We start from the raw sequence: 20,764 nt of genomic DNA, 5'->3' as shown, positions 1-20,764 counted from the left end.
TAGGACAGGAGAGTGGATCAGGGGTGAAGTGGAAGAAGGTGGGGCACCAGGGTGAGGTGATAGGCAGGTGAGGAGAAGACATAAGAGGCCAGAGTAGGGAATGGAAGAAAAGGGAAAGGGAATGGAATTTTGTATTACTCGAAGCAGACAACAGGAATGACTTCCACAGCCCAGCTCCAAAGGAACACCTGAAAAAACATGAATAAATCATTTGCTCCTGTTTTACTTTCGAATAACACTGCAGTTGTTCTTTGATACATCTAACTCTATACCTAACTGAGCCTGAAGAGGGTGCAACAATATAAATTACATGCAAATGATAGCTGTGATTTCCACTAATAGCTAGAATGTCCCAGTTAAAACTTGGCTCTATTGCTTGTTTGCTAACACTTAGATTCTAGCTGTGTTAAAGGGCCAGCCTGCTGAAATCCCAGATGGGTGGATACCTTGGCAATGACTTTTCAATTTGTTTAGTTAAAAGGCTGTAACAATACTCCTCATCCAGACTGACCTGAGCAAACTTAGTCTGGCACTCCCTAGTAGAAACAATTATTTAATATTTAGGAGTACCTTTGCATATGGCAAGTTTAGAGTCAAAGATGGATGAAGAGGAAGAGGCTGAGATGTAAGGCTTTCAGGCATTGACTTTTCAGGATCAGGTCTGTAGATCTTTGTAATTCCAGTCACATGGTACTGTGAAACATTTTCACAACAATGCAATGAAGGCATAACTTGCAAGGTCAGCATTTGTTTCGATCCATGGTGCTGGGGTAGACTCTGGAAGTATTGCAGTCTTTGTGGAGAAAGTACTCTCACAGTGGTACTTGGTAAGGAGTGCCAGGAATTTGACCTCATGAAGAAGAAACGGATACACTTCAAAGTAAGGATTGTGTCTAACTTGGAGGGCACTCAACTGCACATATTGTCTCTGTCATTCAAAGTAGTGGAAGTCCTGTTGAAAAGCCGTGGTAAATCTGTATTGTGTATTTTGAGGTTATACATAGATCCACAGTAAATATGTGATCTTAAAATAGTTGTTAATGGAATGCCAATCAGGCTAGCTGATTTGTCCTGGATGGTGATAAGCTCCTTGAGAGCTGCTGGAGTTACACTTATCTAGGGAAGTCCTGAATATTCCAACACCCTCACGACTTACTGCTTGTAAATGGTTTCAATGCTTTGGCAGTCATAGATGTGAGTCACTCACAATGGAATCCCTAGTTCTGACCTGTTCTTTAGATCACTGTCTTTGTGGAGCTGGTCATGTTAAGTTCTTTGTCAACAGTGGCCTCCCAGATGTTGATTGATGTGTTTCTCTTGTTGATGTTGGCCATTACTTACAATGCTACTTATTTCATAACAGAAGAAGGCCGATTATTGTTCAGGCCTTTTGCTGCTCGGAAAGAAGTGTTTTATTATGTGAGAAATGGTGATTAAATGTGATAACATTGTCTATCAGTAAAATTTTGGACTTTACTTTGAAGAATCATCATCATATGGTTGGTCCATGATGCCGTGCTGACTATCTACAATATCCTCGTGCTGAGATAACTGACCTTGCTGTCAAACATATCTTTCTAGAATGACTTGAGTTGATAGATTTCCCTCATCAGAATTTATTTTAATTTTAGCATTTCTCCTCTGTTCCACACTGAACAAATACTGCTTTGATATCAAGAGCTGTCACTCTTAACTCATCTCCGGAATTGAGTTTATTTTGTAATGAGGACTGGAGCCAAGTGATCCTGACAGTAGTGAAAGTGGGTATTTTGCAGTTGCTGAATAGCCAGTGGTCCTGAGTTACACCCTATGCACCTTTTGTCATTGTATGCAATGAAAATACCATACAGTCCTCTAAAGTAGTTCTGACTTGTATTGGAGTAGTACTGTGGGCAGCACTAAAGTCCCAGACTTTGAGACTTTATAAATTCAGCTATTTCAGACAGCTCATTTTTTTCTAGCCAGTTCTACTGCATTGTTATCCATCTGTAATATTAACTCAGATTTTTTTCAGATATTGCTTGACCTGTTAGGCAGTTCCAGCATTCTCCATTTGAATTCAGATTCCAGCAAGAGCTCTAGCCAGCATTTTGCATCCTTAACACAGTTTTGTTCCTTTTCTTTCTCTCATTCCTTTATTATTTCAAATATATTATTTTAAAACTATAGTCTTTATTCCACTTTTAAGGAAGGTATTTTAGTCTCTATATTAATCTCTACTTTTCAGTCATGGCAGGTTTTCCATAGATCAGAGATCTCTCAAGTATTGAAACCTGAAAGTAATCAAAGTTGAAAAATAAAATCTACACCTGACATGGAAGAAAGCATTGGATCTGGAAACATCAGAAAAGGGTATAATTTTTTTGCAACTGACTGCAAAATCCAGACACTAAATGTTTTCTAATTACAGGATATCCAAATTTTCAACAGTGCTTCAAATGAATATTTAGCATTCCATCTGCCAATGTAGTTGAATGTAATATTCAGTAGACGACTCTTTCTCTGCCTTCATCAATATGGCTAGACTGCTATGAGTTGGTATTCTAACAATATTTTCAAAAGTAAATGAGGCAAAGATTCTGTTTTGGGCACAATCAGAAAGCCAATGTTTCTGTTCAAATTTCTGTTATGAAATAATGCAAACAGTGTTTTGGTATTCTGCATTTTTCTTTATAAATATCTTTGATATACTTGAGCATGATGATCTAATGGAATTTTATTCAGTGCTTTGAGAATCACAATAAAAAATGCAATACAATCCTTTGCACTGTTTGCTGGATAACACCACCTCTGATGCCTTCCTCCTGCTGCATGCACTAATTCCAGCTTTCCGGACAACATTGGACCATTTCAATTTGCCTACCGTAGATGCCATCTCCCTGGCCCTACACTCATCTCTGGAGTATTTGGACAGGAAAGACATCTACATCATACAATTGTATATTGACTCCAGTTCTGCTTTCAATACCATAATTCCAAGAAAATGCATCACATTCTGCATCTGATTTTTTTTTACTCTCCCTTCCACTGCAATTTGTCTATCACCTCATTAGTAATACCTACATCAGGCTGCTGTTTATTGCTTACAGCTCAGCGTTCAACAGAATCACACCATCAGTTCTAATCAAAAAGCTCCAAAACCTGGGCCTCTGTACCTCCCTCTGCAACTGGAACCTCACTGGGAGACCACAGTGTGTATGGATCATAAATAGCATCTTCTCCCCAATGACAATGACAACCTCAAGGATGCATATTTATCCCACTGTTCTTTCTGTGCCCATGCATGTGTGCCTAGGCACAGCTTAAGTACACCAATAAATTTGCCGGTGACACAACAATTGTTGGAAGAATTTCAGATGGTGACAAGGAGGCATGTAGGAGCAAGATAGCTTGAGTGGTGTCGCAACAGAAACATTGCATTCAGCATCAATTAGACCAATGAATTGATTTTGGATTTCAGAAAGGGGGGATGGGGGGTTACAAGAAAGGGACGACAGTGGCTATATCTCATTAGGAGCTTAAGATATGTTACCAAAGACTCCAGCAAATTTCTACAGATGTACTGTGGAGAGTTTTCTAACTGGTTGCATCACTGAGTGGTATGGAGGGGCCACTGCACAGGTTCGGAAAAAGCTACAGAAAGATGTAAATACAGGCAGCTCCATCATGATCACTAGCCTTTCCCCAGCATCGAGAACACCTTTAAAAGGTGATGACTTAAAAAGGCAGCTTCCATTATTGAGGACCGCTATCACTCAGGCCATGACCTCTTCCCATTGCTTCCATCAGGAAGGAGATGCTGGAGCCTGAAGACACAAACTCAGTGTTTCAGGAACGGCTTCTTTTCCTCCACCAGTAGGTTTCTGAATGGACAATGAACCCTTGAACACTACCTCACTAATTTTTTCCCTCTCTTCTTGCACTACTTATTTATTTTTTTTATATATACTTCTCATTATATTTTATATTTTTATGTATTACAATGTACAGCTGCCAGAAAACAACAAATTTCACAAAATATGCTGGTGATATTGAACCTGATTGTGATTCTTCACTTCCTGATCAACAGACTGCATCAATTAGGAAAGGCAGCAACGCCACCATGACAATTATTCCAAACAATGGTGCTCCATAACTTTCTGTCTTTAGCCCCCTAATACCCTCATGACTGCGTGGTCAGATTCTTCTCTAACTGCTAGTGATCCACATCCCAAATAACAATGAGCTTGTTTATCTTTTTATATATTGAGTTACAGTGTGGAGTGGGCCCTTCCAGCCCTTTGAGCCACACCACCCAGCAATCCCCCAATTTGATCCTAGCCTAAACACGGGACAACTTACAATGACCAAATAACCTACTAACCGGTACGTCTTTGGACTGTGGGAGGAAAGCGGAGCGCCCGGAGGAAACGCAGGTGATCACGGGGAGAACATACAATTTCCTTACAGGCATCAGTGGGAATTGAACCTGTACTATAAAGCATTGTGCTAACCACTATGCTAGCGTGCTAAGCTTGACATGGTGTCATGAGAACATTCCTTCTCTCACTGTCAGCAAAAGAGCAGATTATGAACTTCAGGAGGCAGGCAGAGCACATGCTCCAGCCAATTGTGTTGAGATTGAGAGGACTGCGAGCTTCATATTCCTGGTCATGATCATCACCAATAGCCTGACCTGGTCCAACTACGTAGATGCCACAGCCAAGGAAACTCACCAATGCTTCTACTTCCTCGGGAGGGAAATGAAACCTGGTATGTCCCTATTGACCCTCACCAATTATTATTGATGCACCATAGAAAGCACCCTCTCTAAATGCATAATGGTCTAGTATGGGAGCTGTTCTGCATGTGACTGTAAATCACTACACAGCATTGTGGACATGGCTTAGCACCTCACAGAAGGTAGCCTTCCCTTCTTGGACTATGTCTATATTTCTTGCTGCCTCAGTAAAGGAGCCAACATAATCAAAAAATCCACCTATCCTAAACATTCTCTCTTCTCACCTCTTGAACTGGGCAGAAAATACAAAAGCCTGAAAGCATCACCTGGCTCAAAGGCAGTTTCTACTCCACTGTTATAAGGCTATAGAATGGTTTCCTAGCATGATAAAACGGACTTCAAAACCTCACATCCTATCGTGTTATGATCAAGCAACACACAACAAAGTTGCTGGTGAACGCAGCAGGCCAGGCAGCATCTCTAGGAAGTGGTACAGTCAACGTTTCAGGCCGAGACCCTTTGTCAGGACTAACTTCGTCCTGTCAGTTCTGACGAAGGGTCTCGGCCTGAAACATCGACTGTACCTCTTCCTAGAGATGCTGCCTGGCCTGCTGCATTCACCAGCAACTTTGATGTGTGTTGCTTGAATTTCCAGCATCTGCAGAATTCCTGTTGTTTGCGTTTTATCTTGTTATGATGTTGCACCTTTATCGTTTAGCCACACTACACTTTCTCTGTAGCCATTATACTTTAATCTGCATTGTACTGTTAAATGATTTGATCTGATTTGTATGGAAATGGAATTAGCCCATAATGGCATATTTTGAGTTGTCACCTATCTCATTCTGTGGTGCTAGCTAAATGTTAAATATGTGAAAATATCTTTAAAACCCATACAGAAATACTTACTGATCGCAATTGTGCACAGTGGGCAGGTTCTATGTAATATAAGACCATAAGATATAGGAGAAGTAGTAGGCCAATCAGCCCATCGAGTCTGCTCTGCCATTCAATCATGGGCTGATCCAATTCTTCCAGTTATCTCCACTCCCTCTGCCTTTTCCCCATACTCTTTGATGCCCTGGCTAATTAAGAACCTATCTATCTCTGCCTTAAGTGCACCCAATGACTTGGCCTCCACAGCTGCTCGTGGCAACAAATTCCACAGATTTACCACCCTCTGACAAAAGTAATTTCTCCACATCTCTCTTCTAAATGGACGTCCTTCAATCCTGAAGTCGTGCCCTCTTGTCCTGGACTCCCCTACCATGGGAAATAACTTCGCCATATCCAACCTGTTCAGGCCTTTTCATATTCTCCTGAACTCCAGGAAATACAGCCCAAGAGCTACCAGACGTTCCTCATATGGTAACCCTTTCATCCCTGGAATCATTCTTGTGAACCCTCTCTGAACCCTCTCCAATGACAGTATATCCTTTCTAAAATAAGGAGCCCAGAACTGCACACAATAGTCTAAGTGTGGTGTCACGAATATAATTGACCAAAAACTTTAAAAAGCCTTATGTTCAAATAGAAAACAGATTAGTTTTAAGAGTCTTAAGTGCAAAAAAAAATACATATTGGATGCAATACGGATTTATTCCTTGCAACATTTTAGTGCAAGTTTGACTAGTTTTGTGAGGCACAGGCCAATAAATTTTAAAATATACAAGGTAGTGAATACAAAAAGAAAATTTAAATAATCACACAAAAAGATTGTGAGATGTTCTTTATTTATCTGTTTGTAGAATATCAGGTAAGAGTTTCCTCGATTTTACAGGGTGCTTATACAGAGTTAAACTGCTGGGCATTCTAATAACCAATCTCTCAAATAATTGATGCAGGGAAATTACACTGAAAATTAACATTGTTGCAAAACAAAGCAGATCTGATTGTTCAAGCCTCAGATTGTTTTGTAGTAGGTGGATATTTTGCCAATGTGCATTAAATCTAGAAGCAAGTACAAATATACGCAACGTAAAACATAACTTTGATAAAACCCATAATATTTAATTGTAATTTTTGACAGAACCCTCAGCACTACAGGAATTAATTGTTAAAAGTCATTTTCATAATGTTCCAAGTAAACAGCAAATCCAAAGCTACAAGATGCCAAGCCTTCTCTCCAGCACACTGTTGCTAATAACATGGGATTTGACTCTGATTGTATTGTGGGAGGTAAGCTATAACTTCTGATCAGTGGCTGCTTTAATACACTGAAAAAAGACAAGAAAAATATAATTTTCAATTATATACATTAATCAAGCCACACTGATTTTGGTAAATTACGCAATCGTCCATTCCGACAATAATTCTTGTCCCCCTTTTAATTATAAATCCAGATAATAATAATAAATATTGTTTTAAGCAGGTTTTTCCCCCCATTCATATCTAATGTACTTAGCAATGCTTCAGTGATGCCATTTCTGTACATTAGAACTGCTTGTAAGTAATCTGTTACTTCTCACAGAAAGCAAAATGACAGCTTTTGAAGCAATGAAAATATGCTCATTCTCCGGTTAATTTAAAATGGAGAGCAGGTTCCCTTTATCTTTCCTATTGCATTCTTCAGCTCAATAACCTAATAGTTCCTGATTGTTTGAAGATTTGTCATGAAGCAGAGTTGTGCAATTAAGGCTCTTGACATAGATGGGATTACACTGATCTTGTATTAGAACACAGAATGTAAAGTAATGTAAGTCACCCTTCAAATGATAACTGCTGCTTACTTTAAGAAAGGCAACAGTAGCCTTAGTTTGTCTAGCCCGTTAATGAAGTTTAATATATTTCATCAATTGGTAACTACTACAAAGCAACAAACCATCAACTGAAGAGTACAATTTTGATACAAACAATGATACTTTTTGAAAGAAATAAACTAGTCCAAGCTTAAAATACTAAGTAAGATAACAACTCTCAACCCTAGGAAAGCATCTGTATAGGAGCAAAAATGATAAGTGGTACTTGCATGGTTACCAGGCACTCACAACTTATTTTCACATTTAAAAAAATATATATTTTAAATTTAATGCCATATAGAGAATTAAATAAGGTTATTCACTACAAACTGCAGAAGAAAGTAACGGATGGATGAGCCGTCAAGTGCTTGCTTAGTGAGATGGGAGGCAATATGTAAAATGCAGAAGCTAAATTGCATTAAGGTTTTAGAAAGACAATCTGAGAACAAATCTTAAACCAGTTCTGTTTACTAAAACTCGGTACATCAACCTGATTAAACCATAAGTTCAGTAATCTGCTGTACCCTGGCTTTCTTTTAATAAAAGAAAGCATGAAAGTTCTTCCTTTGCTTTCAGATTTTTGAACAGTCCATGATCACAACCTCAGTATCTTGTTCTCTTTTTATACTTTAATGTTTCTATTTGTAACTCAGAGTAGTTTTTTTTAACATATTGCACTATACTGCTGCCACAAAATAACAAATTTCATGACACGTCAATGATAATAAACCTGATTTTGATTCTGATTATTATCACAACAATATTCACTGTTCATTCAAATGTGGCTCAGCACTAAGACCTTATGTCATGGCAATACATGGTTTATTTTTAAATGATATAGCAAGACAGAATATTTCATTAAAAAACCTGATATCTACACACTAACTGGAATCTAAGGTAAATTGTATTTTAGAAAATGGTATATTTAATACTATGGGATCTATTGAAGGACATTTTGTTATGCTAATGAAATCCTTTCAGTCTTGGAGAATGTACATAATATTTTTGGACATTAAAGAAATTGAATGTTGAATTTAAAATAAATTTACTTGAACAAAGACAAACAAAAGGCTTACAGATAATATGCAACCACTGAAAATCATTTCTGAACTGCTTGCTCCGAGTTGCTTGCTGCAGAACTGTTATCACATTTCTAAACATCTATTTCATCATTTTTTCAATTGAAGCACAGCAGTGGTAACATAATGACAAACTTACAAATCATACAGAGATATTCATATCATGGGGATTGGAAGAGGCATCGCACTGCCAAATTTCACAATAAATTCACATCCGTCGCCTCTACTTTCAGACACCACACTTTGGATGAGATAGAATTAGTACCTGCAAAAACTTTGAACTTGTGTATTGATGTACAACAATGAAAATCACTTCCTAATATCTGGAATCCCCAATTATAATTAATACAGCACATCAACATTAACTCTGATCAGAAAAAAGCATGTGTTGATTTCAAAACACAATTAATAATCACATTATTAGGATGTCCATTTGTCACTATAGAAATAGATGTTTTGACCTTTCTTGAGCAAAGGTTAGTGAAGTCACTTCCACTGAAATGTGTATAGTTTCCACTAAATTGAATAGCTGCCTGTCAGCAGAAGCCAAGTCCAACCCCTTTTGGTCGCCATAATGCTTTCATGGGTTCAGCAATCCCACTGCCATTTGGTCCAAGGCCTGTGCCAGGAATCCATCCCATGGTTTGCAGCATCCGACTACCAATGTTGGTTTCTGGAATAGGGCTGGCATTTTCACCTACAAATACTAGAAGTAAGACATGCAGAGATTTAATTAGTGTGGACACATTGAAAAGAGCAGCACAATCTGAACTAAAATCTAAACCTTATAATTCTCAATTTACCTGATTAAATATTAAATCAATTTGCCTTGGCACATGATAACCTCTTGAATACCCCTTATGGGTTCAGAGAATGACAGGTTTAAAAATAAGCAATGAACCAGTTTTCGACAACATTTTCTGAAAGTGAATTAATGCTGTATTAATTATCATGCCACTAACTTCCCAAATTTCAACTTAATTAATTGCATTCTTCTCACATGGGAAAGGACCACTATTTCTGCCAGAAGATGAAAAACTGGCATTTCTAAAGCACATTTTACAACCTCGGGAAACCCAAAATGACATTCAGCCAATTTAATGTCTTTGATTTGCAATTCCTGATACAATACAAATAATAGGCATAAAGAAATGCTGAGAAGGGGTATATTATCACAAAAGAATCAGAGAAAAAAGTTAATTAGAAAAATAACTATACAATAAGAAATATGCTTTGTTATTAACTACCATTTTGTCCTTTTACCATTTAAAAAAATTGAACAGTGAAATGTTTAAAAATTGTAAAATTATCCATTATTATAAATGTATCCTCAACTATAGCAGTAGTGTCTAAAGCTGGTGGACACAGGGTTATGTAATGAGTAAAATACTTAGAGGGGATCTGAGCATGATTTTCTTCACCAAGTAGGTGGCTGAAGTCTGGAGCACATTCTCTGAATGGGTGGGTAAGAGGGGTACATTCATCACATTTATTAAGTATTCTGATAAACACTTGAATCAACAGGCATAGAAAGCTATGAGCAATGGACCAGTAAATAATGGGGAGCTTAACATCCAAGGATACATACACATTGTATGGAAAGGACAGGCAGGCTCGCACTGTGGATTGGCTGGCTCTATTTGTAAAAATGACATCAAATCCTTAGAAAGTGATGACAAGATCAGAAGATGTAGGATTCTTGTGCACAGAGATAAGAAACTGCAAGGGTAAAATGACCCTGATGAAAGTTATACAGAGGCCCCCAACCAGTAGCCAGGATGTGGGCTACAAATTACAAAGGGAGATAGAAAAGGCATGTAAAAATGACAATGTTATGATAATCATGGGGGATTTTAATATGCAGGTAGATTGGGAAAATCTGGTTGGTGTTGGATCCCTACAAAGGGAATTTGTAGAATGCCTATGAGAAGGCATTTTAGAGAAGCCTGTGGCTAAACCCACTAGAGGAATAGCAATTCTGGACTGGGTGTTGTGTAATGAACCAGATTTAATTAGGGAGCCTAAGGTAAAGGAACCCTTAGGAGGCAGTGATCATAATATGATAGAATCCACTATGCAGTTTGAAAGAGAGAAGACCAGCGAGAGAAAGTAGTTGGCCAAAGTTGATTGGAAGGGGATACTAGCAGGGATGATGGCAGAACACCAATGGCTGGTGTTTCTGGGGGAAATTCAGAACGCTTGGGAAAGATACTTCCCAAAGATGAATAAGTATTCTAAAGAGAGCCTGAAACAACAGTGGCTGACAAGGGAAGCCAAAGAAAGCATAAAAGTACTCGAGAGGATATATACTATAGCATAATTTAGTAGGAAGAGGATTAGGAAGCTTTTAAAAGCCAATAGAAGGCAACTAAAAAGCAATAGAGACAAAAGATGAAATATGAAGGTAAGCTGTGCAATTACATAAAAGTAGATACAAAATGTTTTCCAGATATATAAAGAGAAAAAGAGGGAGAGTGGATATTGGACTGCTGGAAAGTGATGCTGGAGAGGTAGTAATGGGGGACAAATAAATGGCAGACAAAATTAAAAAGCATTTTGTGTCAGACTTCACCATGGAAGACACTAGCAGAATGCCAGAAATGTCTGTGCTCACTGGAAGAATGCATGAGGATCTCATTGAACTCTACTGAATGTTGAAAGGATTAGATAGAGTGAATGTGGAGAGGATGTTTCCTATGTTGGGGTTATCCAGAACTAGAGGGCACAGCCTCAAAATTGAAGGGCAATCATTGAAACAGAGGTAAGGAGGATTTTTTTAGCCAGAGAGTAGTGAATCTGTGGATTGCTGGCCACAGACTGCAGAGGAGGCCAAGTCCTGGGGTATATTTAAGATGGAAATTGATCGTTTCCTGATCGGTCAGGGCATCAAAGGAGATGGTGAGAAGGCAGGTATATGGGAGTGAATGGGATCCAGGATCAGCCATGATGAAATGGGGAAGCAGACTCGATGGGCTGCATGGCCTAATTCTGCTCCTATCTCTATGGTCTAAGCATTCAGATACAGAGCCAAAGACCCAATTAAACTTCAAACACTCTGTATCCACTGCTTGTCTTTTGTCTATCAGTTACAACCTCAAAAAAAAGCCCCAGTAGTTTGTTTAGTAGCATTTTTTTCTGTTATAAATCTATATTGAACCTGTGGAATCCTTTGTCATAGATGGCTGTGCAGGACAAGTCACTGGGTATAATTAAGGTGGAAGTTGATAGGTTCTTGATAAAACAGAACATATGAGGTTATGGGGTGAAGTCAGGTGAATGAGGTTGAGAGGGATAATAAATTATCCATGATGGAACAGCACAGCAGACTCGTAGCTCCTAGGTTTTATGGTCTAAATGGGATTAGTAAAGGCTGTACAATTGTATAAAATATAGATTGCCCATACCTTTGACCCAAAAAATGAATACATTAAAAAGAAATTCGAATATAAATAGGGAAGGTAACAGAGAAAGGTTTTGAGGGATAGGGGCCAAATGGAGCTAAATTAGCTGGGAAACTTGGTCAGGCTGAATCATTTCAACTGAAGGGCCTATTTCTGTGCCAACTGACTCAATAACTTGAAGTAATTATTATCCAGAGAAAAGGAAATGGGTTAAGTCAGTGCTACACACACAAAATACTGGAGGAATTCAGCAGGCCAGGCACCATCTATGGAAAAGAGCAAAATGTCGAGCCGTTTTCTCTTAGTTCCTGTTAAAAGATCATCACCCTGAAAGTGGAACTCTGTTCCTCTGTCTAGTACTGTTGCCTGACCAGTTGAGTATTTTTCAACACTTTTTGTTTTATTTCATGTTTTCAACATCTGCAACTTTTGCTTTAAGTAAAATATGTGCTTCCTGACGTCTATTCTACGAATTTCTAAAATAAATTTCCAAGCAATGCTGGCAAAAAATCAAAGAGCTTTGAAGACATTGCTGCATTAAACAGTTGCTGAATATTGTGACATTAAAATGAAATACCAATAATTAAAAAATCTATTCGAAAAGTAATGTTTCCATTAGATTCTAATTTATCTGAATAGTTCTGTATTTGATCAAAATTAAACTTGACCTGTGCCTAAGCCAGTCTGTTTAAAAACACAACTGCTTAGTTATACTTTCAAGCCATACTTCATTTCTTCTCCACCAGGCTAAACTAAATGGCAGATCATAGGTCTACAGCTGCCAGAAGCTAGACATCTGCTTAATCACTCTCTGATGTTATAACAGCTTAACGCACCGATGAAACACAGTTATTATGCAATATCCTATCAGATGGAAAATTATTCTAATGGTTTTGTTTTTATCACTGTCAGAGTTACTACTATGAAAACCTGTCTCAGGTAAACTAGTATTGCTAATACTGGCTCTGTTAAATCAAAGTGCCCAAAGCAATTCTTGATAATGTTCTCACAAAAATTTGCAATCATATGATGGAAGTATGTTCTGTCAAGCTTTTATATTAAATAAAAACAAACTGGCCTTTAACTAAACTTTACTTTTAGGACAAATGAATATATTAAAATGCAAGTAGAAGGCTTAGGTATCAAGTATAAATGAAACATGATATTGATTTCCACTGAGCATTTCATCATGGATATCCTCACAAGACAGAAGAGTAAATTCCTAGACAATCCATGTGAAACTAAAGGTAATTCAACAACCACTCTGGTTTCTAGGCAGAGGGAGAAAACAAATGTCCATCTCAAGTCTGTAGTCCAGCAAGTTGCAAAGCAAATGATGTTAGAAATTTTGGAGGGAACTATTTAAATGGAATGGATGAAAATGAAACAATACCGAACAGTGTGTGTGAAGAATCTATTGTACATTCCTTTTAATGTAGAATTGTTTTGCTTTACACTTTTTTTTATACATCTGTGTTAATCAATCTTAAGTCATTGAACAGTATTATTGTTCTGCGCTGGTATTTATTAATCAGATATTAGAATTAGAATCAGGTTTATTATCACCAGCATGTGTTGTGAAATTTGTTAATTTAGCAGCACTTCAATGCAATACATAATATAGAAGAAAAAAAAATTCAGTTACAGAATATGTATATTGAATAGATTAAAAATTATGCAAAAACATAAATATATATTAAAAAATGAGGTAGTGTTCATGGGTTCAATGTCCATTTAGGAATCAGATGGCAGAGAAGAAGCTATTCCTCAATCGCTGAGTGTGTGCCTTCAGGCTTCTGTATCTCCTACCTGATGCTAACAATGAGAAAAGGGCAGGTTTTTGGGTGCTGGAGGTACTTAATAATGGACGCTGCCTTTCTGAGACACCGCTCCTTGAAGAAATCCCGGGTACTTTGTAGGCTAGTACCCAAGATGGAGCCGACTAAATTTACGACCCTCTGCAGCTTCTTTTGGTCCTGTGCAGTAGCCCCCCCCCCCCATACCAGACTGATGCAGCCTGTCAGAATGCTATCACAATTCCCATTTCTGTATCTTTGCTAAATTCTACCCCACTAAAAACTATCTAGTGCTAAAACCCTCTTTCATGCCTTTGTTAGCTTCAGACTTAACTATTCCAACACACTCCTCACTTTAATCTCCTTGTGAAAACTTGAGGCCATTCAGAACTTCTGCCCTTTGTCCTAACTAGAATTGTTGTAGTTAACTGTCACCTTTGCACTTGCTGAATACAATTACTTGCTGCTACATTACGCCAGGATTGCAAAATTCTCACTTTTGTTTTCAAATTTCTTTTAAAGGCTTTTCTTAATGTTGCTGACATTCAGATATTTAAAAAATATTACAGTTGATGTACATCATTAGAGTTTTAAAAATTAAGATGTTCAGTAAATACTTAGAAATTGTGAAGAACATTAAAGCAAAATGCTTAAAAATAAATGTACTTTCCCTATTTTATTAAAATGACAGGAGCCTCTGCACCTGTGTCAGCTCTGATCTGGCAAAGGACGAGAAAGGCAATTACCCAGTAATCAGGAATATCTGTGGATCTGATCTCATCCAACTGATTTAATGCTTATGATGCAAGCAGAGACAGGGCTACAAGGGAGTGCATTCAACAGCAATCATGGAACAAGTGGATATCCTTGTTTTGCACATGATGAGTTGAATCGCATGCTGTACTCCAAACACTGATAAACAGAAAAGGTCGGTAGTCTATGAAAATAGAATGCAACTAGTTGCAAATCATGATCCACAGAGGCAGCGATGTCACAGAAAAGACCTTAATGGTGGTTTTTCAGCTTGAGTAGCTACACTCTCAATTATCAAGCAAGACCTTGCAAACAACCGGTTAGTAAACACTCAGTGAATTGATTTGAGAAAATTAGAGGTACAGATTGGCTAGTTGGCTGTAAAAATAACACAGAAAGATGTTCTGTGACCACCCCCACCCCCACCCCCACCCCCAGACAATTTTAGGTAAAGGGCAGTTATTTATTTATTTATTTTATTGAGATACAGTGTGGAACAGGCCCTTCTGACCCTTCGAGCTGTGCCTCCCAGCAACCCCCGATTTCACACTAGCTTAATCACAGGGTAATTTACAATCACTAATTAACCTACCAAATGGTATGTCTTTGGACTGTGGGAGGAAACCGGAGCACCCAGAAGAAACCCAAGTGGTCACGCCGAGAACATACAAACTCTTTACAGACAGCGGCAGGAATTGAACCCGGGTCACTGGTACTGTAAAGAGTTGTGCTAACCACTCTGCAAACTTGACAGATGGATATACTTCAAACATCCCAATTGCTAAATATTTCCATGGATGGAAAGTACAGGGAATTAGTAAGGGAGCATTTAAGCATGAGAAAAGCGAATGAGTGAGAAAACAAACTGAAAGCTCAAGATGGCTTATGGAGATGTGCATTATAAGAAAAATCAGAATGAGATTGTGTAGAAGGATTGAGGGGAAAAAAAGAAAATGTGCAATGGAAAGGTTAAAAAGTGCATTGAGGAATATAATGGATCAGGTTGCAGTATTTATATGCCAACACACAGAGCATTTGAACTAAAGCTAGAGTGCTGGAGATGTTTATTAGAATGGAAGAATACAACACCATAAATTTGATGGAATGTTGGCTTCAGTCAAAGCATGATTCAAAACCTAATATTCTTGGCTATAAAATTAAAGAGGGCAAGAAAAGTGGCATAATAGTCTTATTAATTGAGGATTCAATTACAGACATGGAAAATATAGGTATTTGTGTCTCATAAATGGCAATGAGGTAAATGACCAGATAAGTTTAGGTTGAGGGACAAATTGTGAGCCAGAGTATAAGGAGAACTCTGATGCTTTTTTTTTTATCTTGAAGGGATCTAGCTAAGTGGAAAAGCACAGCCTATATTTACCAGCACAGTATTTTCAACAATAAGAGAGTGTTAAATTGAGGCAAATACCTGAAATAAGACAGTATTGATGCTATTCCTTCATACCATACAAACTCTGAGTTTTATGTAAAATGTTTCTATTTATTATTACATCTGTATTGTACACCAAATTCAAAACAAATACTGAGTAAAAGAGTGAAAATTTGTTGACAGATATGGAGTGGTTCTTGTCAATACTCACTGAAGTAAGAACAATTATGAATTGACAGTACTGGGCACCCTTAAATTAATAGAGTAAGCTTTTAATGCTTTTAAAAAAAAGTAGTTAGAACTTTGTAGTGCTGTAGTTGGTGTTGTCCAAACCACTGGGATCTCTTATTTTATAAGGCTTCTTTGGAATATCTGCCATGGCTCTTAAAATACTAAATTACAGTATCACTGGGACATTGGTTATATTCCTTTACAAGATTGGCTAAATGATTTAGAACCCTAAAATGCAGGATCAGAGTTTAAAATTTGCTCATATAAAATAATTCAAGCCCACAGACTGAAAATGGATTCAATACTGTCTAGCTAAAGACAATCTTTCAACTGCTAAAATGACACAAATGCAATCAATTATAATGATGGGAGGATAGATAACCACTACAAAGAGGGAAGGTAATTCTCTTCCATTGGTTGAAATACCCATAGTTGAAGAAGATTAGTACAAACTGAATTGGCATAAATTTAATAATTTTCTTGGAAACCATATTACATATGGATGGAATGGTGCATCTTGTTACCATTCTAGCCAATATTGTCCGCGTGTTGTAGCCAGTGTCGTCTGGGTGTTGTTCCCAATGTTGTCCAAGTGTTTTAAGGAAAATAAGTTCTTCAGTGTTACCAAAGCATAATGTTTCTTATGCTACAGAATGTTTTTACAAGAGAAGAGTTAACGATACGAGGGAGCAACTATATTTTTAGTGTAAACTAACTAAACTAACTAATTCCACTTGTGCCTTAGTTGAATTTTTAAAACATGTCAATCCTGTAAATAACTTGTAATAAAGAGCATCATTATCATTACAGGGCCAATGTCAAAAATACTGTTTAGTATTGCTCTTGCAATGTTGGTGTTTTTTTTTAACAAAGTCATAGGAATTTCTTCACACATATGAACCATCCAAAATTCAACACTATTTTGAAGCAACTCAATTAAAATTAGTGATCAAAATCCTGGTTTAAAAAATTTAGGCACAAGTTCATTAAGAAATTTGCTGCTTTGTTTCAATATGGAATGTCATCAGCAAAATTTATTTCCTAAATAGATTTTGCAATGAAGTGTTCAGAAATGAATGGAAGTGTAGGATGTAAAGACGAGTTCCTTTGTTTTTATGTTTTATTGTTTTGTTTGCCACAGCAATTACAAAAAGGTAGTTTTATATAGATGTTGGCTCTGCTTTTATTTTAAAACTGTCTGCTTTACATGTTAAAATGCCCATTTCATTGCTTAAAACTATTTCTTGATACAGCAACGTGTTAGCTTAAATATGAATTCACTGGAAGTTTGCACAACGCACTCCTGTGCTGAAGGTTTAAAGGAACAAACATTTTTTGCTGATTTCCTCAAAAAAACTTTTTCATAATCATTCAAAATTCATTCTGAAGGAGTCTCAAAGTAGGCAATCTTAGAGTGGAATCTTGCATTATTGGTTTTGAATTTGTTTTATAGCTGTAACAAAACAGCCTTTTCTCTGAAACCTTCAAGGACAGTATACTTACATAATTGGCTCGGATGAAAATGTTGTATCAGTCTCTGTGGCCACTAATCTATCCAAATGACTGCAGGCCTAATTGGCAGTTTGTTTAGTAATTTGGATTCTAAAGTGCCTGTATTGATGTTGGATAAGAAGCAATACGGTGGGGATAGAAGATGTTTCAGTACCTGAAGCCGGGTGTAATGTTTGGTATACGTAATGACCTTAACGCCAATTACAGATATTTACTTCTTGTTAATAAACTGTTTGCAGGATCTTGCTGAATTAATTTTCATGCAACTTATGCTAGTAGTTTAGTACGGCAAAACGAGATGAACTCTAAAATTGGGAGTTAAGGAAAATGTCATTTAATTTTTCTCTCCAACATATAAACCGAATTCGAACATTCTGACTTTTAATCTCGATTTAATATGAAAAATTCATTGCTCATTTAATAAGCTCAACGGGAAAAAATGTCTGATTTTTGTACATTTGGATATTTTCAACTGGAATGGTTTTGCAAGTCAAACAAATGACTACCACAAACAGCATAAAATCTTTTAAGTGCTTTCATTAAGGCGACAGATGTAAAGAGAGCTATTCATTACTTAACTCGCAATTGCAAACAAAAATACTCACTTGGATTCCAAGCTGAACTTGCTGTAAATTCAGAAATCAGTATTTAGGTATATCAATATTAATTTTGTTGCTCAATACAAAGAGGGAAATGTATTGAATATCAGCAGTGTAATAATTTGCATAAATCAAATATCTGTTCAATTTTTCAAATAGCTAAAAATTCACCTAGTATCATGGGTTTTTTTTATATAAAGAAAAATGATACTTCTTTCCTATTCTATTTCATACAAATTTGGAAATTGTTTTTATTAATGTGTTGTGCAGGACTGATAATTGGTTACCAAAGTCTTATTCTCTTTGCCCTTCTCTTGGTAGGATACCTTATCTAGGATGTGACCTCTCCAAAAACTTCCTGCTACCCTCTTGCCCTGCTTTAATGGTATCCTGAAAACCTATCTCTACCATCAAATGTTGTTCCCTTATGTAAGTATCACTGTATTTGACTTCTTGTTAATTTTGTTTATTATTCTTCAGAAGTTTTACTGTTAATAGGATGAACAAAGGTTGCCATTACTTCCAGGAACAGAAATTTTTATTTTTCCTCGAAGCAACACATAAAATTACATTCCACTGATAAAACTGCCGTAGGGTAACTGAAATAGCAATTAAATGGCTTTAACCTTATTAAAATTGTTTTTCATTTTCTAAGATATGGTCATCACTGCAAAATCAGAATTTATTGTCTATCCCTAATTGCCTTTGAGAAGTTGGTGGCAACCCTCCCTAGGATTTCCAGGATTTAGACCCAGTGATAATTAAAGAACTATGATATATTAGCAAGTAGGAACTTGCTCGTGATGGTGTTCACATGTTGATGGTGTTGGAGGTTGAGAGTTTGGGAACTGCTTAAGCTAAGTAACTTAAGCAAAAAACTGCAATGTACTTTGTACTTGGTAAACACTAATCCCACTATGTGCCATTGATGGAGGAAATTAATGCTCAGGTTGGTGGATGGGTTGCTTCATCTTGGATGGTCATAGTGTTGTACAGCATATAAACACCATATCTATGTCAACCATTACAGGTTTCCCCCGCCATCCGAAGGTACAGCGTTCCTATGAAACGGTTTGTAAGCCGAAATGTTGTAAAGCAAAGAAGTAATTACCATTTATTTATATGGGAAAATTTTGTGAGTGTTTGCAGGCCCAAAAATAACCTACCAAATCATGCCAAATAACACATAAAACCTAAAATAACAGTAACGTATAGTAAAAGCAGGAATGATATGATAAATACACAGCCTATATAAAGTAGAAATACTTTTCCACAATCATTACTGCACTGTTCTCTGTAGCGAAAATCTCACGCAAGCGCTGTTGGCAAAAACACTCTCTCCAATAACCTTTAAGCTATGAAGCTGCAAATCATAACACGTAACACGTAAAAATACACAGTCTATATAAAGTAGAAATAATGTATGTACAGTGTAGTATCACGTACGGGAATTGGGAAAACAGCACCGAGCACACTGATGATGAGGTGTGTTAGACTGAGCTGGGGTGGTGCAGTGGCCCCCACCCTCCGGGCCACCAACCGATACCGATCCGTGAAGCATGCGGGGGTGCAGCGGTAGCCGGGAGGCACACAGCACATCTTTAAGAAAAAAGCCGAAACAAACATGCTAATTAATTACGTGCCGCCCGGTACGTAATTGTCAGCCTAGATCAGTGCCGATTTCCGATTACGTCATCTCTGATCTGGGCTGACAATTACGTGTCGGGTGGCACCTAATTAATTAAGCATGTTTATTTCGGCCTTTTTCTTAAAGATGTGCTGTGTGCCTCCCGACTACCTCTGCATTCTCCGCGAATCGGCATCTGTCCGTAGCCTGGGGGTTGGGGTGGTGCGACACTGGGGTGTCATCTCGTCATCGTCTGTTTCCATTAGGGCAGGCAGCTCATCTTCTATCTCTGTCCGCCTCGATGTCGAAGGTTGAGGTTTGTCGTCTGCTGTGGCTGATGTGGAAGGCTTGCTTGACTGCTGAGCCTCGCGCATTTTTCTATCACACAGTTCTTTGTAAGGACTCAAACCATCTTGCAAATATCCCCTAAACCTACGTACCCTTTCAAAATTAAAGTCGTACTTTATCATTGCAGCGAAAATCTCACACAGTTGCTTCATGTTCAGTTTGCTACTGCATTCAGTTTCGATTGCTATCCTTTTTTCTTCCAATTGCATCAGCTCTTCATCTGTCAGATCTTGGTCATGGGATGCCAAAACCTCTTCAACATCATCTTCGTCAGCTTCCACAAGCCAAACTTACTTTGTCCTTACTTCGTTCACCACGATTGAAACGCTTAATTATGTCTCGTTTTACGCTAAGTGTAACACCCTTATGAGCTCTTTTAGGCTTTTCCGATACCATAGAACCCATATTGCAAACGACTGCTCACAGGCATGTGTTTAAGCAACGCCGGCGAGAATGCCGTTCCGAATCCCGGGGGAGGAGCAGCTGCTCAGGGCGCACGCTGATTTTTTTATCGCGCGCTGATTTTTTTCGTAACAGTGAAAACACCTTCTGAAAGCAAAAACTGGGTAC

General features: G+C 37.7%; 1 protein-coding gene across 2 annotated transcripts in view; it reads right to left on the bottom strand.

Annotated features, from left to right (window-relative positions):
• Positions 1–6,415: 6,415 nt before the first annotated feature.
• The window catches only part of gpatch2 (G patch domain containing 2), a 300,732-nt gene continuing 286,383 nt past the window's right edge, over positions 6,416–20,764 (bottom strand). For both annotated transcript variants that reach the window (XM_063055750.1, XM_063055751.1), the window contains one exon: positions 6,416–9,243. In XM_063055750.1, coding sequence (XP_062911820.1) covers positions 9,074–9,243 — 170 coding nt within the window. In that variant the 3' untranslated portion in view covers positions 6,416–9,073. The remainder of the gene's footprint in view (positions 9,244–20,764) is intronic.

This window comes from Mobula hypostoma, chromosome 8 (genome assembly GCF_963921235.1).
Source record: "Mobula hypostoma chromosome 8, sMobHyp1.1, whole genome shotgun sequence".
NCBI classification, from domain to species: Eukaryota; Metazoa; Chordata; class Chondrichthyes; order Myliobatiformes; family Myliobatidae; genus Mobula; species Mobula hypostoma.
This window is presented reverse-complemented; position numbering and strand designations above follow the sequence as displayed.